We start from the raw sequence: 27,801 nt of genomic DNA, 5'->3' as shown, positions 1-27,801 counted from the left end.
AACATAGTATGAAAGATAATGCTAACTTGTAAACGTTTCTTACTTTAGAGGGAGTGAAATTGCCAGGAGGGAGAAATGAAGAGTACTAATATTTTTTTAATATTCTTTTGTATTGATTGAACTGTTAAACTGATATTATATTGCTATTACATATAAAATAACTATATAGAATTCTGAACTAGTGTTAAATAGTTGAAGCCAAAAGATAGAGTTTGCAGTGGTACATGAAATTTTTATGTAACCTGTTTATGAGTAGTCATGGCCCCTTCTAATTGGCTTGACTATCACAGGCTGTTTTCAATTCATTCGAAGTGTAAGAAGGCATATACTATCAATTGACTGAACCTTATGGAAGCAAAGGCCAAGATAAAACACTTAAGAAAGCAGGATGAAAGCATTTTGAAAGAAATTCACATTATCACCTAAGACAACACGGATGGCCTTCACTGCACACCTAATTGACTGCAGGGGCCTCGTGGTAATGACTGGTGGCTGATTCTGCACATCAAGAGAAGAGAATTATTTTTAGGTGCTTGAGGTTCCTGAGGCTGAGTGAGGAACCTTAACAGTAAATGGAAAACTCTGCTCTTATGTAAGATCTACTTTGACTGATCTTAAGCTCAATTTCAAACAACTGATTAAAATAAAAATAGCCAATGAGAAAAATACTCTAGGCAAAGCAGATATTTAGTAACATTAGAATGACGGCAGACTTTTTTTTTTTTTTGCAGTTTTGAAATGACTACCTCAATGCTTCCCATGCATTCTAAATTGCTTTTGTTAAACTGAAAAGGTTTCCTATTTCTTTGGCCTAACATATGAAATTACCTTTATGTAAATGCCCTTAATCTGAAAAGGCACTAAGAACCTTGAGATATATTAATAATACTATTTACAAAATTATATGGCCTATTTCCAAATTACATGAGTTTGATAATTACCCCACATTCTATTACCCCTTTTAATATTCACAATTACTTTATATGTCTATAATAAAAAGTGAGGAGTTACAAAAAAGAACTTTTGGAACTTGACTGAAACATGGAGAGTAAACTATAAAAATTACCATCTTAATGAATTTAGTAGGCATTTTTTTCAAAGGCAAAACATGTATTTTACAAAGCAAATTTACGTATGCAAATATTTATAATATATGCATGTAAGTTTACACACATATATGGAAACATAGTTATATGCATATATGCACATGCACACAGTACAGATAATAGATTTTTAGATAGATAGAAAGATGTATAAATTACATAGCAGTCGTATTTTGTGATTTAGGAAGCTAATACGCCATATGCCAATATGTGTTAAACAATTTCACAGTTAGTTGATGAGATATTAATAATTTTAACCTAATTTTACTTGGGAATAAACTGTTAAAATAATCAAATTATCCAGGCTAAGTATAAATCAAGTCAAATAAATAATGATAAACACAAATAACCTTTCTCTCATTCTCTCTCTCTCATTTCTGTTGCCCTGTGCTAAACAGCTTTTCAAGGCCATGAGTCCATATATCCTTCTATACAGGCATTTTTTTAACTCACTTCCAAGCTGTAGCTATTATTTCATACTTCTGTCATTTACTCTTTTTCTTTCTCTTTCTGGCTTCTACTCAGGGCAGAAAAACAACATAATAAGTTTATTAGAATTATCTCTAAAATCAGTGAAATTAAAAAAAACAACTTTCAAAAAAGAACATGAATAGTCTTCTCATAAAGAGATTTAAGTAAGCTTTGGACTTCAATTCAATTTAGAGAATCCAGAGGCCTTTTGTTCTGTACCGTTTCTGATTCTTGGCTCCATGCCAGGTAATTCAGACTGCTGTCCATCTGACCTCTAAATAAATTAGGTGTTGCTGTGTATATAGAAACTATTATGTTTAAGGTTATTTTTCTAAAATAATATACTTTGCCAAGTTATAAATAACTTTGTAAAAGATGATAGTCACTGAACAAAACCATTTTTTCTTACTAAAGACTATGCTCAATTCTTTCTTAGCGTTTTGTGAGTTTAATGACACCTTGGGCTTAATGTGTGCCACTTTAGAATCAAGATAGTTTCTCTTGAAATAGCTTGTTCTCTGTCAGTGTTCCAGAAAATAATTATCATTGTATTTTCCCATGGCAAGAATTCCAATATAAAATTGAACTGTTCTGCCCAGCATATTTTCAAGTTTTAACCTTAAGATACTATATTCACAGTTTTAAATTTGTTTTAGATCATATACTTTAAAAAGATAATTAACTGAAGTCTTAACATGCCTTCTATTTCTTAAAACCCTTTGTAAGAGCAACTGCAACAGAAATAAAGTGTTTTGCCAAATTTAAAAAAACCTATATTAATTTTTCACTCCTCAAAACTTTTAAGAATACTGATTTGTTTACTTTCTGTATCCAAACCAATTTTTTAAGTATAAGAATTAACTAAAATCATGAGTATAAAAGCAGTCTGCAAATTACAAAAGCATTTGCCATGGCTATTTGGAAAAAAAGAATATAAGAAAAGTCTGCATATTGATGTAAAAGTAGTGTATCTTTCCAATTTGGAATCTTCACGTTTTCAGTTTTCAATTTTGATGAAGCACAGGAAAGATAATTAACACTTCTGTGTTAAAGCAAATGGTGCTGTTATGGGATCTATATATTCTTTGAAACAAACAAAAGAAGGATTTAAATCCAGAGGATGAAAACATTTATAAAAAAAACAAATAATGTATTGGTTCATTTATTATATGTCAGTGTATGTATTAAAAACATATTATACAGGACTTCCTAGGTGGCGCAGTGGTTAAGAATCCGCCTGCCAATGCAGGGGACACAGGTTCGAGCCCTGCTCTGGGAAGATTCCACATGCCGCAGAGCAACTAAGCCCATGCGCCACAACTGTTGAGCCTGTGCTCTAGAGCCCGTGAGCCACAACTACTTGAGCCCATGTGCTACAACCATGGAAGCCCACGTGCCTAGAGCCCGTGGCTCTGCAACAAGAGAAGCCACTACAATGAGGAGCCCCCGCTCACAGCAACTAGAGAAAGCCCGTGTGCAGCAACAAAAACCCAATGCAGCCAATAAATAAATTAAATAAATGAATAAATTAAAAAAAAGAATAGTCTTCAAAAATATGTATATATTAGACAGGTGTTGTAATACTCTAATTCCATTTTTTTTGCATATTTGTTCTTATATTTGTTTCTCACACATGACAAGAGAAATTCCAGAATCTCATTCCAGGAGATAATGCTTGTTGGCCAATATTCATCGCCTGGAAGGCCATAAAATGGGAGACAATCACCGATTTTTAGACCTTTCCTCTCCTCATTCTCAAAGCTTCAAGTAACAAAAAAAGAAACTTGGCAGGAATGGTGCCCCTTCATGTGAATAAACTTCTCCAAATTGATGGTTCCCAGACTGTGTGTTTCATGGGTCAGTAACATACTACCAAAAATGGCAGGGAACCTCACAAAGTTCCGACCTTTATTTTTGAACTAAAAGACATTGTGAGGAAATAATAAAAAAAAGAAAGATGAAAGGCCATTTTAATGCTGTCCCCTCCTATGACAAACTAGAAAGCTATACTTTCAGAAGAAAGAATTTCTTGTACAAATTTTGTTCTATGAAAAATGCAACACTTACTCTTATTTTTTTCCTTTTTCCATGGACCAGTGAAAACTTCCATATATAGTAGACTGGCACTGGGACACGACTGGTGTAAGAATGCAGAACCATTAACTCTGAACTATAAGGAAATCCACAAGAAGATGCTATCCATCCATCCATCCATCCATTCATTCATTTACTAACCATATTTTTATTGAGCACCTGCTCTGTGGTAGAGTTTATATATTGGAAAAATAGTATTTAGTAAGACAAAGTCTCTGACCTCATGCAGCCTACATTCTAAATTAGATGACAGATTATAAACAAGTAAGCAAACAAAATATTTTCAAATCATAATTCAAAATGATACATGTACCACAATGTTCATTGCAACACCATTTCCAATAGCCAGGACATGGAAGCAACCTAAATGCCCACTGACAGAGGAATGGATATAGAAAATGTGGTATATATGCAATGGAATATTACTCGGCCATAAAAAGTAACAAAATTGAGTTATTTGTAGTGAGGTGGATGGACCTAGAGTCTGTCATATAGAGCAAAGTAAGCCAGAAAGAGAAAAACAAATACTGTATGCTAACTCATATATATGGAATCTAAAAAAATGGTACTGATGAACCCAGTAGCAGGGTGAGAATAAAGACGCAGATGAAGAGAACGGACTTGAGGACTCGGGGTGGGGGGAGAGGAAGCTGGGATGAAGTAACAGGGTAGCATTGGCATATACACAGTACCAAATGTAAAATAGACGGCTAGTAGGAAGCTGCTGCATAGCACAGGGAAATCAAATCAATGATTGGTGACGACCTAGAGGGGTGGGAGGCTCAAGAGGGAGGGGATATGGGGATATATGTATAAATACAGCTGATTAACTTTGTTGTACAGCAGAAACTGGCACAGCAGTGTAAAGCAATTATACTCCAATAAAGATCTGAAAAAAATTTTTTCAAATTATGATAAGTGCTATAAGGGAAACAACCTGACTACTGTTGGAGGGCATGATGGAGGGAAAGAAGGGAATGTTATGAATCACACAGGATGCTGAAGGATGCATTTGTTCTACATCCTGAAAGATGACAGGAGACCAGCAGGCAAAAATCCAGAAAGAAAGTCCCAAGAAAAGGGAAGTACAACTGCAAAGACTCTGAAGTGGAAGGCATTTTGGCAAGTTTGAAGAAAAGATCTTTGTGGCAATACATTAACTAGGCTGTTGTCCACTAGGGAAGCCGATATATAAAAGGGTCAAGATCTCTCAAAATAATCTTCCACACAGAAAATAGTGAAGTGTATCTATATATGTGGCTAGCAACTGAAATAGAGTGTGAATGATAATATCTATATGTTTCATGTATATCTGTGGTAGTGTAGTTACTAATCACAGTACAGAATTTGAATTTTGTACAGATCATAAAGGGAGTTGTAAATATTACAGATTACTGTATTTCTTAAATAATTCATTTATTTACATTTTGCCATCCAGACATTCTATTGGATAAAAATGTAGTAACTATTATGGAAAACTATTTGCATAGATCTGCTGGAAAACTTCTCAGTTGATTTATCTTGGTAATAAGTGCCCATGTATTGCTATCCAGCTATAATGCCTTTAAGTTATGAATTGATCTAAACATCTTAAATTCACACAGATATGGACTCTTGCTTTTTATTTTAGCCATGTACCTTTTATCCATAGATTAATCACCATGACACACTGCTATATTTAAAATGGATAACCAACAAGGACCTACTGTACAGCACAGGGAACTCCGCTTAATATTCTGTAATAACCTAAATGAGAAAAGAATTTGAAAAAGAATAGATACATGTATATTTACAACTGAATCACTTTGCTGTACACCTGAAACTAACATGACATTGTTAATCAACCATATTCTATAATAAAATAAAAAGTTAAAAAAATTGCTCATGATTATAGCATATGGTGTTAAATTTGAGAATGCAATCAGCTTGGACTTTCATTTAGTTTTCTACTAGATAGCTATTATTATTGACTATTATGCTCAGAGATTAAAGAAATAAAAGGGTAGAAATTACAAAACTTTTAAACAAAATTATGCTGTAAGTGAAGTCTCTGTGAATAAATGCATTTGCATCAATAAGAATAAAACAATTTCAAACACACTCTAAGGTTTCAAAAGCCATTGGCTCATTGAAGAGGGCAGAAGAAATATCAGATAACTTAGTAAACTTGAAACCATTGTAAACCCTTTTTTTTTATTTCATGATAATCAAAGTTAGGAAAGCTATACACTTGAATTAATTTTATTCATCTGTTCTAAGAATATTTTCCATACAATGAGTGTCTTAAGTAATCACTGAAGAATCAGAATGATTCACAGATGGTGTGAGTGATTTAATTATTTTAACCAGTTGTTCCGGGCATGCTCAGAAGGATACTGCCAATCCCAGTGCAGAAGCCATCTGAGCTCCCTTCCAGCTGGTGCTCCATATTTTGAAAGCAAATTTAGATTGGAGAAAATTGCACTTTTTATTGTTATATCACAAACGGAGGTCAAACTGCTGTGTATAAATTCTTGTATTTTTTTTCTCTTCACTGTATGAGTTATATTTATCAAATATCATGTCTTTTGCATGATTGCTGTGGATTCGCCAATGTTCTTTCACGTTTTGTGTTGTCTGGCACATAGAAGGCACCAGCTAAATGTTTACTGAATGAAAGAAATACCAATTCAATGTACCCAAAATAAAACTGGAGTTTCTTTATAGACTCCCAGCAAGTGCATGGAATTCCAATTTCCCTGCATCCTTACCATTATTAGGGGGTTCTCATGAAAAAAACATAAAAAAGGAAGAAACTGATAGAATAAAACAATACCTTGCCTATAAAAGAGTATCAACAAATCTTTATTCATTTAATAATTATAACTGTATCTTGATGTTGGAATCCTTGCTCTTAATTATATGGGAACTCAGGAAAGTTGCTTGACAAATTTTAGTCTGTTTAGGTTGTTATGAAGATTAGAGATACTTTTTGTAAAAATTTAGTCTTGCATGCCTCAACTGGCCTCAGAAAATCTGTTATCTCACAACAAAATAACTGATACTCATAATTATTTCCATTAGACTACGAAAAGACAACCTTTGCTTAATGTTTTTATTCATAGTTGTAACATTGTTTCAAATTAGTTCTTGTATCAAATGTAATCATGTTTCAAATAGTGTCATTCCAAGAAAGAGAGTATTAATTTTAGTGAAGTAAGTTACTTTGATACCAAAAATGAGGCATATTTGTTCTAATTTTACTAATACAATTACATAATAAAAATCCACATACCAATAATTCATCAGGCTCAATTTTGTGTTTATATCTAACATTTATGGAAACTCTATCATTATTAATGTATTTACCATCAATAATATCTCCTGAAGGTTGTGCTAAATTTCTACTTAATAGGAAATTTTGACATAGTATATTACTATAAGAAAGGTAATGTTATTTTAAGGTTTACTGATATATTTGACACCAAATTGAATTGTGACTATAGTCCTTTACTGTAACTAATTCAGAAGATAACATATAAAGTTATGTACCTAATATAGCCACAACCTAACTATACAATAACTGTGCATGTTAATATAAGCTGTGAGCCTAGTTTAACACATTAATATTAATATTTTTAATTTATTGTCCTATTTAAAGTCTATCACTTGAAGTAATATTTCTGAGGTACTATGTTGTATAAATCTTATTTATAAAATGGTGAATTTGTTTAAACTTACAAGAATATCAACTTGCTCATTTTTGTTTTTATTTCCCTTACTCTAGGAGGTGGGTCAAAAAAGCCCTTGCTGTGATTTATGTCAAAGAGTGTTCTTCCTATGATTTCCTCTAAAAGAGTTTTATGGTGTCTGGTCTTACATTTAGGTCTTTAATCCATTTTGAGTTTATTTTTGTGTATGGTGTTAGGGAGTGTTCTAATGAAACTTAAAAGCTTTTGCACAGCAAAGGAAACCATAAACAAGATGAAAAGACAACCCTCAGAATGGGAGAAAATATTTGCAAATGAATCAAAGGACAAAGGATTAATCCCTAAAACATACAAACAGCTCATGCAACTCAATATCAAAAACCAAACAACCCAACCAAAAAAATGGGTGAAAGACCTAAATAGACATTTCTCCAAAGAAGACATACAGATGGCCAAGAAGCACATGAAAAGATGTTCAACATCTTTAATTATTAGAGAAATGCAAATCAAAACTACAATGAGGTATCACCTCACATTGGTCAGAATGGCCATCACCAAAAAATCTACAAACAATAAATGCTGGAGAGGGTGTGGAGAAAAGGCAACCCTCTTGCATTACCGGTGGGAATGTAAGTTGGTACAGCCACTATGGAGCACAGTACAGAGGTTCCTTAAAAAACTAAAAACAGAATTACCATATGACCCAGCAATCCCACTACTGGGCATATACCCAGAGAAAACCAAAATCCAAAAAGATACAAGTACCACAATGTTCATTGCAGGACTATTTACAATAGCCAGGTCATGGAAACAACCTAAATGTCCATTGACAGACGAATGGATAAACAAGATGTGGTACATATATACAATGGAATATTACTCAGCCATGAAAATGAATGAAATTGAGTCATTTGTAGAGACATGGATGGACCTAGAGACTGTCATACAGAGTGAAGTAAGTCAGAAAGAGAAAAACAAATATCATATATTAATGCATATATGTGGAATCTAGAAAAATGGTACAGATGAAACTGTTTGCAAGGCAGAAAGAGAGACACAGACATAGAGAACAAATGTATGGACACCAAGGGGCGAAGGAGGGGTGGGATGAGTTGGGAGATTGGGATTGACATATATATGTTATTATGTATAAAATAGATAACTAGCACGAACCTCCTCTATAGCACAGGGAACTCTACTTCACATAGCTGTACAGTAGAAACTAACACATTGTAAAACAACTATATCCCAATAAAAAAAAAAAAGAACATAAACTCGCAAGTGACATCTTATTTCATTCACAGTAATGGTTTTGGCTGGAGAGATTCAGAGAAAACCAAGTCCTGTGTTAATGTAGTGGCTTACTCTCCTTGGCCAATTCAACTAATGTTCTTAAGCTTCAGTTTCCTGCTTGGATTATTTTATTTTGATAGTTTATATATTTATTTTTTCTCTCTCTACTTCAAAAATTTTATACTCTATCTTTATCAGGTCAGTGGTTACTCTAAAATTATCAACATGCCCAGTGAATTTTGCATGGTCTCCTTCTGAGCATTAAGAGGACCTCACAATGATTTTATGCATCACTGATGAATTCATTCATTAATTCACCCATTCAACAAATATGTAGCTACTACTTGCTAGTCACTACTTTTGGTTCTGAGGACAGAGCAGGGAAAAAAAGATGAAAATTCCTGCATTTTAGGAGCTTTCATCCTAGGGAGGCAGATAGATAATAAGAGTGAAAATATAACTTTCCTGATAGTGCATTTTATGGAGAATAATAAATGGGGGAGGGTCGATGAAGCGTTTCACTGAGAAAACACTTTTGAGTAAAGACCTGAAGGCAGAGGGAGGGGATCATATAGATATCTGGGAGAACAGTGTTTCAGGTTTAGGGAACATGGTCTGCCCAATATGTGCAAGGAAGAGTGAAGAGGTCAATATAGGTAGAGGAGAGGAAAAAAGACGTAAAGTACTAGGAGGTAACTCCAGAGGGCTAATGGGGGCAAGGTCATGTATCCTTTAAAACTCATGTAAGGATTTTGGATTTTACTGTAAAATAGATGGGAATCCATCAGAGCATTTTCATCACATAAAGCACATCTGATTTATATTTTCAAATGATGTCTCTGTTTACTGTGTTGAGAACACATAAAGGAAAACAAGCGTAGCTTTTTCCTGAAACTTTGAAAGGGCCATGTTGCCACTGTAGTTCAGGGGAGAAGAGTGGTCATGAACATCTACCAACTTCAAAGTCATGAGGCTGGATGACAAAAAGCAAGGCAGGGAGTATAGAGAGAAGATGGAAAGTGTCCAAGGACTGAGCGCTGAGGCATTTCAACATTACAGGAGAGAAAGAGGGCACACCAAGTGAGTCTGAAAAGGAACATCCAGAAATGTAGGAGGTGAATGAGGTGAGGAAACCCAAGCAATTTCCTTCTATGCTTTATGTCATTGATGTCCAGTATTTTAGTCCTATTCTGTACTTTAGTACAAAATTTAGACAATTTTATATACAGCACATAGTTCTTCAGGCATTTATATTGGTTTAGCATTTTCTTTTCTCGTCATTCTTCCTTGCATCTTAAATCATTCATCTAGGGTCATTCTCCTTCTGCTTAAAAACCAACCCTAAAGAGCATACATGCCATGGAATATTATGTAGCCTTTAAAAATGTTTCCAGAACTTCTTTTCACTAACATAAGAAAAGACATATAACACAACATGAAGATAATTGAATAAACACTAATAGTGGCTAATTCCAAAAAAACAACAAAAGAAAAAACAAACAAAAAAGCAAACCCAACCAAACAACAAACAAAAACCCTGAGAACCCTTCAGTGAGACTCTTCCGCTGGTTCGCTCTCTCAGATTTTGCTTGCCCAAAAAGATTTTATTTCAATGTTACTCTTGAAAGAATGAGAGTTCCTACGTGTATACAATTCTAGGATCATAGGTGGTTTTTCTTTCACCATTTTTGAAGACATTATCACTTTCTGGCTTTTATCATTGCTCTAAACTCAGCTGCCACTATATGCGTCATTACTTTCTAGGTAAGCTGTCTCTTCAGCTGCCTTTAAAATTCTCTCTTTGGCTTTGGAATTTATCAGTTTTGTTATGGTGGTATGTGGGTGTATTTCTTTATTTTTCCTGCTTGATATTTACTTATTTTCAACCCGACTATTGGAACCTTCACTAATATGGGAAAATCCTAAACCATTATCACTTCAAATAGTGCCTTTTATACTTTTACTCCATTATTTCCTTCTATATTTGACTTTCTCACTCTCTACCTTTCTTATCCTTTCTTTTGTATTTCTTTTAACATTTAGGTCTCTATGCATGTTAGGTAATTTATTTTATCTATCTTCCAATTTTCTAATTCTCATTTCTCTTATATCTAATTTGATGCTTAACTTGTCCAATGAATCATTAATCTCGATTATTATATTTTTCAATTTCTTGAAGTTCTATTGATTCTTTTCCAAATTTCTTGGTCGTTTTCTTATTATCTCTGGTCCTTAATTCATACTTTTGATGCAAACTTTCACTACTCTAAAAAAAGTTAAACATGCTCACCTTACATTTTGTATCTGATTAATTCCTTATCTTCTGTCTTTAGGAGTTGGATTCTACTGCTTTTTTCCTCATGTGAACTGCCATTTTAATTCTACATGCATGTTCTTAGAATTTTATCTGTGGGAATTATTTAAAGTCTGGATTGAAGCAGTGCCAAACTAGAATATATTTGTATTTGCTTCTCTTAGGTACATGGGACACTACCAACTTAGAACAACTTAAATTTTTGACTTTTGGTTTGTCGGGACACCTAGCAGTGTGAACTCTGGACACCAACATTTGTGCACGTTGTCCTTCAAACCAGTGACCTTAATAAAAATATTTTAGAACTTCAACATTTTTGGTGCTTGATTCTCTTTCTTAATTCTATAATGAAGGAGTTATTAACTTTATCCTGAAGCTCAAATATTCAGTCCAAGTTGCACAGGTAATGCGAGATGCAGGATATAATCCTAGGTTTTCTTGTTCCAAGCATAGGAGGTATTACAAAATATTAGTTCATCTCCATGAGTGGAATCTACTTTATAAATAGTGGCCCAGTCTTGATTTTGCAATAGTAATACAATAGAAATTTGGAGATTTTTTTTTTTTTTTTACTGATTATCAGAACCTTCAATTAAGTCACTCCTGCTCACATATGTATGTGCCCTGTGTCTTCTGTAAGGTATTTATATATGCTCTGTTTTCATAGATTTATTTTTATTTATTTATTTTTCGTAGATTTATTTTAATTCATCTTGGTTGGGAACTAAAATATTCATTTTAATTTATTTATTCAATTTCTGGCTCATGCTTTTCTTAAGATCCGGGAAATTTTTAGCAATTTTTCCTCAAATATTGTCTCTCACATATTCTCTCTTTCATTTCCTTTTGTGATTATATTAGACATAAAATTTATTATTCTATTCTCTCAATCTCTTTCATATTTTCATATTTTTTATCTTTATGTGGTATATTCTGATAATTTTACCATAATGACTTTCTAATTTTCTCATTAGGTGTTTAACATACTTAGTTTTTTTTATTTCAGTGACTAGCTTTTGGTTTCTAGAAGTTTTATTCAATATATTATCATCACAAAAAAACTGTGTAGATATTTTTACAAATTAATGTTTAATTTATGCCTTGATCTCTATTTTATTTTCAACATATTTACTTTAGAGCATGCAGCAGTTTTGTATTATTTTAAGTTCATGAAGTACTAATTCTTGATTGTTATGTTAGATGACTCTAAGTCACAATATATTGTTTCTTCATGTGAGTTCTAACAGTTTGTTGTGAACTAAAGTGTTCGTGTGTCTGTGGGACTCTCTCGAAAGAGTGATTTATTATGTGACTCTATGAGAAGACTCAGGATTTCATCAACCTGGGAACAATTTTATGTTAATTTGTCAGTTCAGGAGTCTAGAGGCTTGTGGTTGGTGTCTAAATTCAGATCCCCCACACTAAGTATTAACTTTCCCAGATTTTTTTCTCTAGTCAGAATCCTTGCCAGATGAATTGGCCTTGGGAGCCGGATTTATCTACTCCTCCTCTAGTTGTCAAGGGAAGCCCTTGAACATTCAATATTTAGACAGGGTTTCCATTTACATCTTTAGCAGATGATGTATAAGGCTACATATTTTCTACTCAAAGCCTTTAAACCTTTCTCCTAAGCATGAGGCCCTCAATCCAGGCTCAGCATCACATGAGATGATGTGCTCATTTATGGCAACTAGGGAGAACAGAGGTTCCATCACATATTTTGAGCTCAGCTTTGTATTTAAACTGCTTTAAAATTATATTTTATCCACAATTTCCATATATTTGAAATGAAAGGTGAGGAAATCAACCAGTCCGTTATCTTCCTGGAAGTTGATTCTAGCTTAATATACTCTATTTGTTAAACAACCATTAAACTGTTTCTCTTACATAAACTAGAGACCAGAAAAAAATATTATAGAAATGGCAATAACTATTATGATCACAACAGTCTAGAGAAACACAGAGTCTTGATTTAGCTATTCTTTCTTAACTCTTGTGATATGTTAATTACAAAATTGAAGCTCAGAGGAGGAAGATTTTATAAGCAGCTACCTCCTGGTCCATTTCCCTTAGCAACCATTATTAGTCTTTTATATTTACAACTCTGTTTACGAAAGAGCACTCCGTCTGTAAATAAGAAAATTACTTATGTTACCAAATTCTCTAAGGATCTTGCATTGGCAGCTGATGGCCTTTGTTGTTATTTCAAGGCAAAGAAAAAACTCTACGTAGCAATTATGCAAAAAGTATGTTTCCGCTTTATTTTAGTCTCAACAGCAAATGGTTATCATTATGTGATAGAAACAAATGTACAAAAAAATGAGTAGTACAGAATCAAATCTAGGTTCAGACATTATTTTACTTAAGGTGATGGCAATCAGCTTTGTGATTATTTTTTTGTACATCTCTGCTTCATTTCAAGAAAATCTAAAAAAACAAAAGCATAACGATAAAGTGATGTCTTTCCCAATTATTTTTCTGAAGAACATTAGTTCTTCACAATCACTCAAGCAGGAATCCTATCATAAAACTGAAATGAAATTTCCCCCTTTGTACCGCAAGTATCCAGATGTGAAAGTCTGCAGAATCTATTCCTCTCGTAGAAATTCATAATCACATTTGCATATCAAAAGCCCTGTAAAATTCTAGACTAAGGAAACTTTGCTTAACCCAGTGTTTCTCAAACTTATTTGGACATTAGATATGTCTTCTTTCTTTTGAGTAATTCTCACCATATCTTGGGAAGCCCTAAGTTCAAGTTAGGTGTCTTCCAAGTCTTACATGTGCCCTTGGACAATCTCCTTAACTTTATTTAAATTAATTTCCTTTCTGTAAAACTGCAATGAAATTAATACTTACTCGAGAGGGTTATTGGTGGGAACAAACTAGATACATGTGAAAACATTTTGTAAATGTAAAGTTCTATTCAAATTCAAACAATTTTTAAAAGTTAGTAGAGGAATGTTTACATTATAAAAGTGTTTTCATTTTACAAATTATTCACTTAAGGCCTAACTTGTGTAACACATTTCTTGTGGCTTTTAAATAAGTCTACTAACAATTTTCTCTCAACTTTTCAAGAAGTCGTATATTTTGGCAATGTGTACTTTTAATGTTAGAATACCTTACTACAATGTACTCTGTTGTCCTCAAAACTATCCTCTGCAATACATTGTTATAATCATCCTCATATTCACTCTTTACCACCTCAGTGTTAAGTTTCAAGAATTTGTCTTAGTATACACACTTCCAGAAGTAACTGTACTAAAATCTGCTGTTCTGAACAGTTAAACTCCCAGTTGGCATGCATAATTATGAGTATAAAATATTTTTAAAATAGAAAAAAATACACATTAAGTATTACCTGTCTAGATTCTACATCGAAGTTCTATTACATGTTTCTAAATGAAAGGATGGCTAAGTAAGTTACAGTACCCATGTAAAAGTCTACGTGAAAAACATTCCACAAAGAAACAATATGTACAAAGGTCCTGAAATGGAAATGATGCTGTGTGTTTAAGTATAGAGGAGAAACTTTTACGCCTCTATGACAGGAGACTGCCAAAAAGGGAGATAAAGTTGGAGTAACAGGAATGATAGGCAGAGACCAAACTTTGTAGAATTCTCATAAAATTTCATTAAAAGATAATGAACAGCAGGGACTTGAGAGAATTTCACATATGCTTCAGGAATTGTCTGACTTCACCGAGGAGACTAGTGTAGGTGGGAAAACATTGGAAGCAAGGATCAGAGGCTGCTGAAGTAATCAAGATGAAAGATAACATGCTAGGATTTCTGCAATAAAGGTAGTGAGGAGTGATCCAATTAAAGATGTATTTTGCAGGAAGAGCCAACAGAATTTGAAATGAATTCCATGGATAATAGAAGAGCAAAGAGGAATTATGGATGAATGTCTAGGCTCTGGACCTAAGTGAAAGGGCAACTTGCTGACACCTGGAGAGCTTGGTAGGAGCCGATTCATGTAGGAGAGATAATTAATTATTCTTGACTTGGCTATCTTATGTTTGAGATACCTGTTAGGCATCTAAAATAAGTTGAATAAGAAACCGTTGGATGTAAAATGTTGAATATCAGTATTATTTACTCGATATTTGAAGCCACCGGATATCCAGGGCAAATGGAGTTGTTGTATGTAGAACAAAGACATTTCTTTTCCTTCTTCCACTAAGATGTACTTTTGTATTCTGTATTTTTTCTTTGCTCCCCTTTCTGGGACAGGTCATGCATGTATGCCTTTTCCAAAGGCTCACTACATTTTTCTTGCCTCCTAGAAACATGATAACTGGTAATAATTCATATTGAACACATTAGGCACAAACCTTATATTTGCTGCTACCATCTAGAACAAGCCTTTTATTTCTGTATTCTCCTTGCTGTAAGATCAAGATCACTTTTATATTCTCATAGCACTCTATGTTTTCCTTTGCAGCAATTGCCACAATTTTAGTAGCTAATTACAAGATTTTTTTTCCTTTTTTTATATATAGAAAATAATTTTATATATCTTTATACAGCTCGCTCCTTCTCCTCTGGCTCCTTGTTCCTTTTTACACATAGCACACATTTAGTACTTCTTTCAGCAAGAATCTGTAGATAATATATCCTCTTAGTGTTCGTTTAACTGAAAATATTTGTGTATCTGAAAATATTTTGTCTTCATTCTTGATTCATAGTTTAATGGATTCTTTTGAACATTCGCCTTGCACATTGAAGATATTATTCCATTGTCTTCTAACATCTATTGTTGAGGACATGTTGGCCAGCCTGCAGGGGTTTCTGCCTTTGGTCCTTAGTAGCTTTTATGATAACCTTCCTGATCATTGATGTTCCGGGTTTCATTCAAACCTTGCTAGGTGTGAACTTGTTTTTATTTATTACAGACTTGTTGAGCTTTATTCAGGTTGAGCACTCATGTAAATTGATCTTTATTCAATTTGAGGACTCATGTAAACTCAGATTTATTCCATTTTGTTAAATGTCAGTCATTTATATAAAATAATGTCTCTTTGTCAGCCTCTCCACTTTCTCAATCTGGAACTCTTTTTAGGCATATGTTTGAGCTTTTTATTCTATTCTCTCCATCTTCCAGTTATTTTCAGCAAAGCAAAATTTTCCTCTGCATCTTTCAATTAATATATTCTTTTTTCTTCTATAATGAATCCACCATTTAAAAAGTTGTTTATTATTTCAATAATTATATGTTAATTTCTAGATTCTATTTTATCAAAGTTTCCTACTCACTCTTTAAAATGGCCTGTTCTTATTGTTAGAATTCCATTCCATCCTTATTTTCTAAATCTTTTTGAACATTAAACACCACATTTTCATGTTCTTTACTGACTGTCTTCTTATCTCTCATTTCCTCAGGTGTGCATACTCCTTTTATTTTTTTGGCATGTTAATATTACTCATGAAAATAATTTTTTTTATACACTGTAATTTTAGTCTGTGACTTATTTTGCTCAGGAGTTCCACATAAGCTTGGGGTTGTTGTATATTCTCATTGTGCAATTTTGTGGTTGTATTTTCTTGGGATTTCTGTCAAATATTAAAATTAAGCTTAATAAAATTATGCATAGTTTTCTATTAAGACATTTTCAAAGCCTTTATGCTTTTTCCTCATCTCTTTCTTTACCTTCCTATATAAAATGATTTAGATAATGCTCTATTGCCAAGTTTATGGAGAACTATGCCTTCATTGGTAGAATCACCAGCTTTGTATGAAATTTCCTGCAAATATTTTGTGGCTGTAGACAAATTACCTGCCCAAGGATTACAGAATCTAATTTGTAATTTACATTGAACAAAAATAGATCTGTTGTTATTAACATTTTAAACCTATGGTAACTACTGAGCCTTTCTCTTAATGACTTACAAAGATATAAATTTTTAAAATAACATGTCTCATTTCCAATGTTAACTTATACACAGGAAGAGGAAAAAAAATTGATTCACTTAACCTCTATAATGTAGCAGGTATTTAACAAATACTACCATACTTCATTATCACAAACATCCTCATCCCCATGTAGAGATGCAGAAAACCAGGCTGGAAGAGACTGGTGATCATATAGCCAGCAGATGCAATCAATGGGATTCACAATCAGGGCTGTTCATCCCAGGGAGTGGTGTATTTTACTGGACCACACTGCTGTTGTAAAACATCCTACAGAAATCATTCCTTATGCTTAGTTTACAGTTGTTGTTTGGTTTTCACTGAGCAGCCAGGTCTCTAAGCCAACAAGAACTCTATTAGAAATGTCTTGTATTCCTCACTAGGGCGGGGGCTTCAACATGCTTGATACTTGGAGAAAATCTTACCTGCTTTCTCCCAGTCTGTTTTCCCTTCTTTCTGGTCTTCAGGATTGTCCTGAGGACAATCACTTGTAGATACTCTCTTCTCTGCTTTGGTCTGCACTCCTGCCTGGCCTGGGGCTGCTCCATGGCTCCCTCAGACAAAGTTCCAGGGCTTTTCTGAGCTTTACTATTGCCGTATATAACTCTGACCTGGACATAGTCACTGAAGTACACTAATTTTACACTGCTTAGTCCACTTCTGAGTCTTTATCTCTAAAGACAATTAATTTCTCATTTTAAACTCAGTTCTCAAATGTTAAGCACTTCATACTACTGCCTACAGTCGTGAATTACTACTTCTAAGATATGAAACATTAACTGCAAAATCCCTGAGCCCAAAGGAAGTATAGAGTTTATATATAGAGAGAACAGAAAGGGACACTTGAGAGGAAGAAAGATGAAAGAAATAGAGAAGGGCCATGCAAGGGGAGGAAAGAAATTTTGAAGCTATGACTACCTGTGCTACATCAGGGCCACTGTAGGATTATCCCAAACATAACTTTTAGTTAAGCTGTTTGCTTGTGGCTATCTCAAATGTCCTCACTGTAGATTAATTGGGAAAGATGACTCTAACCAGTGGACATGTGAAATCAGTTTTTTAATATGTATTAGTAAGCAGTGGAATATAAAGATACATCTTAGATTTGTCTGTCTATCCATCTGTCTATCTATCTGTCTATCATCTTTCCAGTCTAGTAAAAATCCAAAGCTAACTATAACTGTAATGGTAAATTGATTATTCTTCATGCATATTGTTATTGCTTCTATTATCATGGAAAATTAAGAGTTAACATAAAAATATTTTCCCCAAGCCAGACACCTTCTGATTTTTGGATCCTTCAGATACAAAATCAAGAAGAAATTTTTTATGAAGAAAATATCTTAGTATCTTACTATAATTTATTTGAAAAATTTTATACTGGTTCACTTTATTTCACCACTCATTATTATGTTTTACAAATACTTTTCTGAGTGCCTATTATGTGCAAGGATACAATGGCATTTTAAGTGTGTCGTTATGGAGATTTTTGATCCTGTGTCTATTTAACTACAAAGTGTTAATAACTTACCTTGACCAAATTGTAAAAATAATTAATCTTGCATATAGGGTGTGTCAAGATATGGGGGAAATGGGAATAGAGAAAATGGTGAGTAGTAAGATAATTCAAAGCAAAGGACTTAAATGATGTATTAAATTGAGGCAAAAATACTTTCCGTAAATTTTCTTTATGGTAGCCTTAATCTTTCAATTCATTTTGCATCCACGGGCACAGGCTTTCTGTTAGTGTAAGCTTGAGTGATTTATGACATATGCTCATAACATCTAATATGAAGGATAATAGGCTGAAACGTGCAATCAGCTAGAATCGGACTTCAAATGTAATATAGTTTCAACATACCTTATATTACTACTTCCAATTTCTCAGAATATTCACCTGCTATTAAATCTTAAGGTACTGGATTTCTTAGAAAACAAGTGTATTCACGGATTTTTCTAACACGTTAAAAGAAGTAACAATAATACGCAATATTTTTCCCTTGGTTAATAAGCAATGTTAACAAAATTATATGCTTATAAAATAAAGTTATATTAATTGTTTAACACATATTCAAACATTGACCCCGCATCAAATGGAATCAACAACATCACAGAAGAAATTTCCAAGAAAGTCTCACCTACGGCTTGAAACAAATGAAACTGTCATTAACATAGGTCAAAAAGGGTTGAATATCTGTTGGTTTCATATAAGTTGACCTAACACAATTATAAAGCCTCATTTTCCAGACTCTCATACCCTGGTTTGTGAGGAGCACTGTCTTTGCATAATGACAGAGTGGTGACCATTCCGCTTCACTTTACAATATCTCAGATTAGGAACAAAAATGTATCTGTTAGAAGATTGCTATGGTTTATTCCCTATTACAAATGAAGAGCTAACAAGACCAAGCTTACGATTATGAATTTCATTTTTAAAGAGAGAATCACAGAATTTCCAGCCAGTTGTTTGAAAGAAAGAAGAGCAGTTGTCTCTTTCCCTTTTGGCTTGTAATAGTTCAGCAGTAACAATATCTGATATTTTTCAACCTGCTATCAGTTATTAACAATCTTACTAACCATACAATTCTTGTAATAAGCCTTTTAACCCATCGAGCAGCTAAGCCAGGTATGAGGACTAAGCTATTATTCTATAAGTCAATGAGATAAGAAGGCCTTGTGCAAGTTGCTATAAGAAGTTGTTTCACAAAAGATTTATTATTTACCATGTATACATTAAGAAAGTAAAATTAGCATGGGATGGTCTCAGGAAAGCAATACATATTTTTGGATTAGACACTGAAATAAAGTAAATGTATGATAAATTGACAAATTCACATTGCCAATGTTATGAGAAAATGATGTGGCAAAAGAAATTAAGATGTAGTCTTCATTTTTGATAAGGGGGCTGTTTCCTAAGATCTATTAAGGGATTATGTTTTTACCTGAAAAATGAACCACTAGTGTTACAGAAGCCCAAAGTTGAGGGGAAACTACTCACTTTCAGAATGCATATTAGCACTTTGAAATTGCACCCAGATTTTTTTTCTTTTGGTTAGTAGGCCTCTGTTATTAGAGTAGTAGTTGCAAACACATAGGTAGGTTTGCCAGTAACAACTCACAATTTGTGCAAAGTTGAGTCTTCGAAACTGAGCAAATTTGCTCTCAATTTCCCGCCAGCGCTTGCTGAGCTGGATCTGAGTTGGCTCCACTGCCATTGCTGCCCCATCCTCAGACAAGCCCTCAGCTTGCCTACGCACTGCATTCAGCTCCTCTTTCTTCTTCTGCAACTCACGATCAATTTCCTATTGAGCAAAACCAATACAGGGCCCAGGGCAGTTAGCTAACCACATTAACCAACCTACAAGCAGCACATACCTGTCCCAGAAATTTCATAGGCTCTTTTCACTTTATTGTCACTTTTCATAATTTACAAGTATGGAAGCCATCACTGTCATCTTCACCCAAGAATCCAAATATTATTTCAGTTATCCTTTGAATGCTCAGTTTTAGGCGTTCTAATTGAGAAAACACTGAAATTGATCTAGCAGTTTTCTTTCTTCTCAATTCCTCTAGTGTTTTGGGGGTTGACTCAAAATGCAGTGATTGCTCATTATTTCTTAGGGACCATCCATATAGCATATAATTTGGAGGGTAAGTGAATAAGTGATTTATTTCCTTTTTAAAGTTTTGAGGAACTCAACAGAGAATGAAGCAAAATAAAGTGTAAAATAACAGAAAAAACATCTTCAGACAATATGCAACAAATAAATCTACAGAGATTTGACACTGATGTGTGAAGATGCTCTGATGAAATGAATGTGCTAACATGAGATAGAAGTCGTCCATATACCGATAAGTCATTTGTTCATCTGGAACAAAGATACACAGAATCAATTACAATTTTACCGGAAAACATATGACATTTCTTAATTCATTTTACATTGTCTAAGAATAAAACATTTTATTCATTCAACATTACGTCAGTTGAAAAACACTTAATACAATACATTTACTAAAACAAAACAAGATACAAAGAAATGCATTAAATCGGGGAGAACACTAATAGAGGAAACGACAACATCAACACTTAAAAAATGATCCACACAGGTTAAGTTAAATAAATTCAACTGTAGCAACAAAATCTGGGATTGACATTCTAAAACAACATTACCTTTATTTTCCTTTCATCTCTGGGTTCAGGTAGGCTGGCTAATTTTTTTTCAATGTCATCCAAGCATTTCAGGAGATCATCAGCCTGCCTCTTGTATTGATACCACTGGTGAGAAATTTCTAGAGCCTTTTTTCTTCTTTGAGACCTCAAATCCTGTTCATGGTGCAGACATTATTAAAATATCAATATATAAGTATATTACACTTCTGGCTGTAGTCATTTAAAAATAATTTGGGTCCCTCATCTTCTTGTTCAGGTTCAGTTAAATTCATATTTCAATGCTAAACATACCAATAGATGATTAAATTATGTATTCCTGTGACAGGACCCATGTACACGAAGCTAAGAAACCTGAACAACCCACTTCAAGTATTTTCTCTTAGCATGTTCAAACTTGTTTAGAAATCTTTTGATATTTGATTAACTCTTAATGAGTCAACTAAATTATCGTGTAGATTATGTGAAATAGTTTAATATGTGAATTTAGTTGTGTTAACTACATACTTGTACAAACTTACTGAGTTTGTATTTGAATTTTAAAATAAGTAAAAATTCCAAAATTTATATCTTCAGCCCTGGGTTCAAAATTTTAAGTTTATATAGCCAAGCAACTTACATTCATGATTTTAGAACTGTCTAGAAAATAGTTTCATAGGCCAATAATATTTTGTGATTAGAAATATAAAGTGTTCTTAGTTAGCATATAAATTGCTTCAAGCTATATATGTTCAAGTGTGAAAAATGTATACTTGTGAGTGTACGTGAAAATGCCAATTTAAACATTATGTCAACCTTTTTTCTTATTATATCAAATCCAAATGCAAAATAAAATTATTTAGAAAAGGGAAAGTGCATGGTTTCCAATCAACTTGATGAGATAAATAAGGGTGACTGCTTAATAAATCAACAAAGCGGGGGAAACTTATCATCTTACTCCTTCTAAGACCACCCAATGTCTTCCCTGATCGGTAGAATTTGTTGTAATGCTATTTTATGATAACACAAGGGAACATGAGAGCTCAGGATACAGCTTTCATTTCTTCAGAGTAGTAGCAATTAGGGTTTCATGTACAGATATAACTGGAGCAAAAGAAAATAATGAATATCAAAGGACTGCTGAAATATTCATTGCATTGGAAAGTTTTGACCTCCTCTGAAGTATTTCATACGGACTAGAATTGAAGCCACTTGGCAGATTAACAATTAGTGACTTTGGGAGATTAGTTTGGCAAGTGGAGTAGATTTTCATTAATCGCTTTTAACATATGGTTGCAAAAATGATCTCAATTTCATTCTGCATTTTGTTTAAAATTGGGGATGTAAAATTTACTACAGTTCACATTTTTAGTTGAATTTCTAAACCTCCTGTGGAGGTAATAAATGCCTGGGATGACCCAAATGGAATGCTGCTTTTTTCAAAGGTACCAAGATACAGCCACATGAATGAGAGTTGAGCCATGCCTTACTGGTGACACAACTCACATCTTCGCCAAGAGAAAGGGCTTGTGGTTGCAAAATCTGAAACTCCTTTTATTTCCTAAGCACAAGGTGATGTGTAATGTGTAAAGATATTAAGAGACATTATAGAGACTTCTTTACAGGTATGCCAGATAACCATTAAACACTGCTGTTCAGTAGGACACATATCATCATATGACCAGTGTAGATGCTTCTAAAAGCTTGGTCACAGTTGGAAACGTGTGAATTACACGGCTTTCTGATTTTCTGAGCACATTATGGCTTGCTCTTGCACTCCCTCGGGGAAGAGGCCTTTTCTATTTACTGTATTTATCAGCAGTTACCTTCAGAACACCTGCTGGCCAATTAGACTTTCCTTGTGGATTCCTTGCAGGCACAATATTGTGTAATTACATTCTCAGCAGTATTTATTTGGCTGTCTGACTATATGGGAAAAGGCTTTATACTCTTATTTGCATATAGAAAGCAGACTCTATCCACCTACAAGGTGGATCCACCTCCATGGCTACGTAGCTCTAAAAGAGTGATTTACAATGAAAAGCTCAGCAAGTAACAGTTATCAGAAAAATCAGCCATGCATGCAAATAGTGAATATTGAAAAGCACATTAAAAAACAGAAGGTTACTTCACAAAATTCTTCACATGTCCAGTCTCTTCTTAAGAACTTTCTAGATACTATTTTATAAACACCACTATTCTATTCTGTCCTTCCTGCACAAATCCAGATGAGTCATATGGGTACCTGAAGCTATATATACACTGTTGCTGGTTAACATGAGAGGACCAGCTCTTCTTCAAGGACATTAAGATCATTTTAGAGGACTCCTATATAAATGAAATTAGACTTACAAATGCATAGTTAGTTGCAAAGAGTGACTCTCTAAAAGGCAAAATGAAGTTAACTGAAAAAATTAAGTATTAAACAAATATTAGGTTACCAAAAAAGTGGCCCCACTCTAAATCAAATCAAAATATCACAAGCAGAAAGCCTAAAAAATATACAGATTGCTTATTCTGGCGGTTAAGCAAGTTTTTCAAGACAAATGTAAAAATAACTTAAAAAATATATTTCAAAAGTAAATGCATGAACACTATGAATGATGCATGTTAATATCTTTCTATTACTACAGAGAAAAATTTGTCTAAGCAAAAAACCCAAAAATTTTTAAGCGACACATCTTTCAAAATCAAAGACAGCACTCAAAAAAAAGTTAAATAAAACACAGACATAGAACAGAAAAAAAAATGTATTTCTGGTGACTAAGATTCTTAAGCAGATTTTATGTACGCACAATAGATTTACCCTACACATGAAAAAATAAAAACACAGGCAAGGTATATTATAATTTTAGCTCTAATACCTTGAGAGCATTATGTTTTGTCTGTAACAGCTGCTGTTTTATCTTTATTTCCTCTCGCTTTCTCTCATCTGTGATTCTTTGTTGTAAGTTGTCTCCTCTTTGCAACAATTCTTTTACAGTACCCTCATTGTCTTCATTCTGATTAAAAACAACAAGTACAGTCTTCATTTTGGTTTTTAAAAAGCTGTACATCGTTAACAGAGATAATAAAACATGTTATTTAAACACACAAAAAAAATCCAATTTAAAACTTTCAGGGAATGCTATCCTAAGATTCTGCACTCACAGTTTTTCTTTTATATGTTGTGCTTTAAGTTTTAAAAGAAGTAAGTTTCCTCCTGTCTTGTTCAAAAGGACACGTAATTACAGTCATATGTACGAAGATGGGGGAATAAGGTACTTCATTATTTCAGACAAGTGAATTGCTGTGAAAGCATTCTTTTAGCTTTGATTTTTAGTGCATTTCTGGAAACTAAAAAAGTTGAGAGAAGCAAACTAAACTTGTCATTTATAATGTTAACTAATTCACAGAGGAATACAGATGTAGCTGTGTGAGTGTGAGACTACAGTAAAACTTAAAATTTTAACACATTCCTAAGTGAAAATATATTATTTTAAATGGACACTGACTTCTATTTAATGACCTCTGCTTTAAATAACCTAAATGCCCAAATTTAGAAAAAATATTAGCGCATTAGGAAAAAAACTGATGTGCTCAATTGCTGTCAAACATTGCAGATAATTTCTAAAAATATGTCATATATGCATGTTATTTTTAAATAATACAATTGAGTATTAAAATATGGATTAGAAAAATGACTTTAAACATTTTCAATATGCATTTTGGTTTTTAGACTCTAAGAACATTATTTTTATTTTATTTACTTTGAAATAAAATTATTTGAATAAGTGCTAGTCTAACAGAGTACCTTATGTGACCGGGTGATTTTTCACCTCTATTTTCCTATCTTTCTTTCAACTCAATATATGAAAACTTTCTATCAAGGAGCTTCACCTTGCAATGGTACCCAAGGTACTCTGATGAGCTAAGAATAACAAATATTAGACAATTTTGAAAAAATTCACATCTATGTATATGGGTATACAATCATCCACGGTATTCAATGTTACATATTTAATTCTGTAATGCCTATGTGAATTTCTACACACAACTGAGGAATCATTCATTTTTTTTTGAGGAAATGGGATTTTCATCTGAGATTTGCCAGTTACTAGTCTAATGAAATAATATAACATAGACATTTATGTTTATAGTCTGTGAAAGACCTTATTTTTAAAAAAATATGTCTTCAAAAAGTCTGCAACATTTCCTGAGGCTGAGGACAAAAATAATAAACAAAACCCCTCATGTCACTTCCTTCCCCACACCAGCTGAGAGCCTAGAAGGCAGAGTTGGTGGTGAACAGCCCAAGAGGTGAGTAGCACTCTTTTCCACCTCGGTGCCCTCTGGTTTCTTCTTTGTCATGAAGGAGAGGTAGTTGTAACTCAGCATCTTGGAAAGGCTCTTCTTGTCTTTCTTTCCATGAGCTGAGTTGGCAAGGCCACCAAACCCCATACATGGGGAGTACTGATTTAGGCAGATCCAGGAAGTCAGAACTGATACCAATGAGAACTGAGACTGGTGAAAATGGTTCTCCTACTGCTTCACATGCCTATTGTTTACAATTTATAATTTGCCTTTTGATACCATTTTCAAGCACTGTCTGAGAATTCTCTAGCATGATATATGTAAAGGTTAAGAATACCATATAGGTGATAGCTGTGAGAGGAGAAAGGAAATTGTGAGAAGGAGGTGGTGGGAGAAAAAAACAGTCAGTGAAAAGGGAGTGCGATGCAGAAATATTCGAGCCAGAGTGAAATGTAAAAGACATGTTGAAATTAATCAGGGTTTAAGGAGAAAGTTATGGGTCTGGGAATAGCCAACATGGTTATATATTTTTTATGCCCATGAAATAAGCAGCATAAATTTATACATATTTTAGATATATACTATACTACTTGTTCAACTTTTTTGTAAAACCACCTTGTGGTAAGCTTTAATAAACAATGTTTATATCATGTGTAATTGCCCCTTCTCCAAAATAAACATTATACTACCAAAAAATAGTATTTTTGACACAAAATATCAGCCATCTATGATGATTGTGGGTTGTTTTTTTTTATTAAGTTTCTAGTTTATTTTCAGATTTGACTCTTTTCACCCATTACCTTTTGTCCTTTGAGCACAGATCAAAGCAAAATTGCTGGGCTATTTATTAGAATCTGTAAGTGCTCCTATATGTCCATACCATAGTAATTTGGTACTTATAATAACAGTTTAACAAGAATACTTCGCATTTGTAATACATCATTAGAATCACAAAATGTGTAAGGTATGCTCTGAGAATTTAGTTGGAGACTTGAGTTATCTAATTTCTTTCCAAATATTTATTCATTTTCATTCCTAGTTCATTCACACTTTTATCACAACCAATTTACCATATCTTTATTGAAGTCTTCCTCTTTCAGATTCACCCCCTGCTGAATTTCAGCCTCCAGTGGTTCAAGCAATTTTTGTATATCTGAGTTAAACTGCTCCAATTCCTTCAAAGGAATGGAGGCCTAAAAAAAAAGATAGTGCTAATTTAAATCAAAATTACTTTTTATTAGAAATATAAGCCAAAAAAATACATTTGTTCAACCTCCTGTTGCTAAAATAATGACATGCATTATGTTTCCATATTATATTTTATGAAAGTGTTGAAATACAACTGGGAAAGTACCTGGGGATGCAAATAAAGACAAACATTTAACATCATCAGAGCCGAACATACATGCAAGATAATGCAATTCATCATTCTGGTTTTTCAACAAAAGTCAATTTCCATATATTTGACTGTTCTAACTGTTAATATTCTAAAGTTGAATTTGATCTTATTTTAAATATTCTGATATAAATACCATTTGGGTAAATATTTCTTATCAGAAATTGCCTCATTCATCAAATAACAGTTACATCAGTTGGAAATGCAGAATTGTCTCCTTATCCTCAGAAAAACTACATTACAATCTGCTTAGATATTTTAAATGACATTTTTAGCATGGCAGAATTGACACACATGCTCCCATAAGACAAAAAATGTCATTAGTTTGCCTTAGGAATGCTTTATTTGGTAGCACAAAAAAATTCAAAAGAATGAACCCTGAATACCTCAAATGAAAAATCTGAACATATGTTTTCCAACCTTACAAACATCACAGTTCCTTTGATTTTGAAATTCATAATGACCATAGTCTCAAAAAACTTTAAAATCTGTTTTTCTAAAGAAACCACTTGAAGGGGAGTGATTAATGAAAATACACAGAAAATTAAATATATATTCAAAAGAATAGGCAAGATTTAAAGTTCAAACAGTTAATAACATAAATGTTTATTCTATTCATCTATATACTCAATTTCTTTGCATTAAAACACTAGAAAATATTTTATATCTGATACCTTTTGAAAACTCACAGGTGACAAATAAAAATCTTATTTTGTTACAGAGCTAAACATCGTCCACTTGTAAAACCAATTCAAGAACCACCCAGTGTCTTAATGACAGTGTGACACATTCATCAAGTCTGGTCCCCACCCACTCTTCCCCAACACTTTCCTAGTCACAGTCTCACTCTTTATTTATTGGACAACGTCTCCTAGAGGACAATATGGATAAGTGTAAAGTAAAAACCAAATATCTAAAGGTATTTAGTTAAATGAACAAGTGAACCATTGAATGCTACTCACGAGAACATAATTCTCACAGAAAACATGAACAAACACTTATTTTCTAGGTATTTCTACACATGCCAGAAAGGATTTATAGACTCTTTTTAAAGTGACTTATTTTCAATACTAGTTTTTAAATC

The 27,801-nt window shown here is 33.4% G+C and overlaps 1 protein-coding gene across 5 annotated transcripts in view; it reads right to left on the bottom strand.

Annotated features, from left to right (window-relative positions):
• The window catches only part of DMD (dystrophin), a 1,940,210-nt gene that overhangs the window by 1,154,011 nt on the left and 758,398 nt on the right, over positions 1-27,801 (bottom strand). For 4 of the 5 annotated variants that reach the window (XM_057717394.1, XM_057717395.1, XM_057717397.1 and 1 more), the window contains 4 exons: positions 26,392-26,514; positions 23,893-24,030; positions 21,053-21,205; positions 20,001-20,183 (listed from right to left, as the gene is read on the bottom strand). In XM_057717394.1, coding sequence (XP_057573377.1) covers positions 20,001-20,183; positions 21,053-21,205; positions 23,893-24,030; positions 26,392-26,514 — 597 coding nt within the window. The remainder of the gene's footprint in view (positions 1-20,000; positions 20,184-21,052; positions 21,206-23,892; positions 24,031-26,391; positions 26,515-27,801) is intronic. The other variant, XM_057717398.1, reaches the window with a different exon arrangement.

Source organism: Hippopotamus amphibius, chromosome X, assembly GCF_030028045.1.
Source record: "Hippopotamus amphibius kiboko isolate mHipAmp2 chromosome X, mHipAmp2.hap2, whole genome shotgun sequence".
In the NCBI taxonomy this organism is placed as follows: Eukaryota; Metazoa; Chordata; class Mammalia; order Artiodactyla; family Hippopotamidae; genus Hippopotamus; species Hippopotamus amphibius.
The sequence above is the reverse complement of the archived record's forward strand: the minus strand, read 5'-3'. Positions and strand labels throughout refer to the sequence as shown.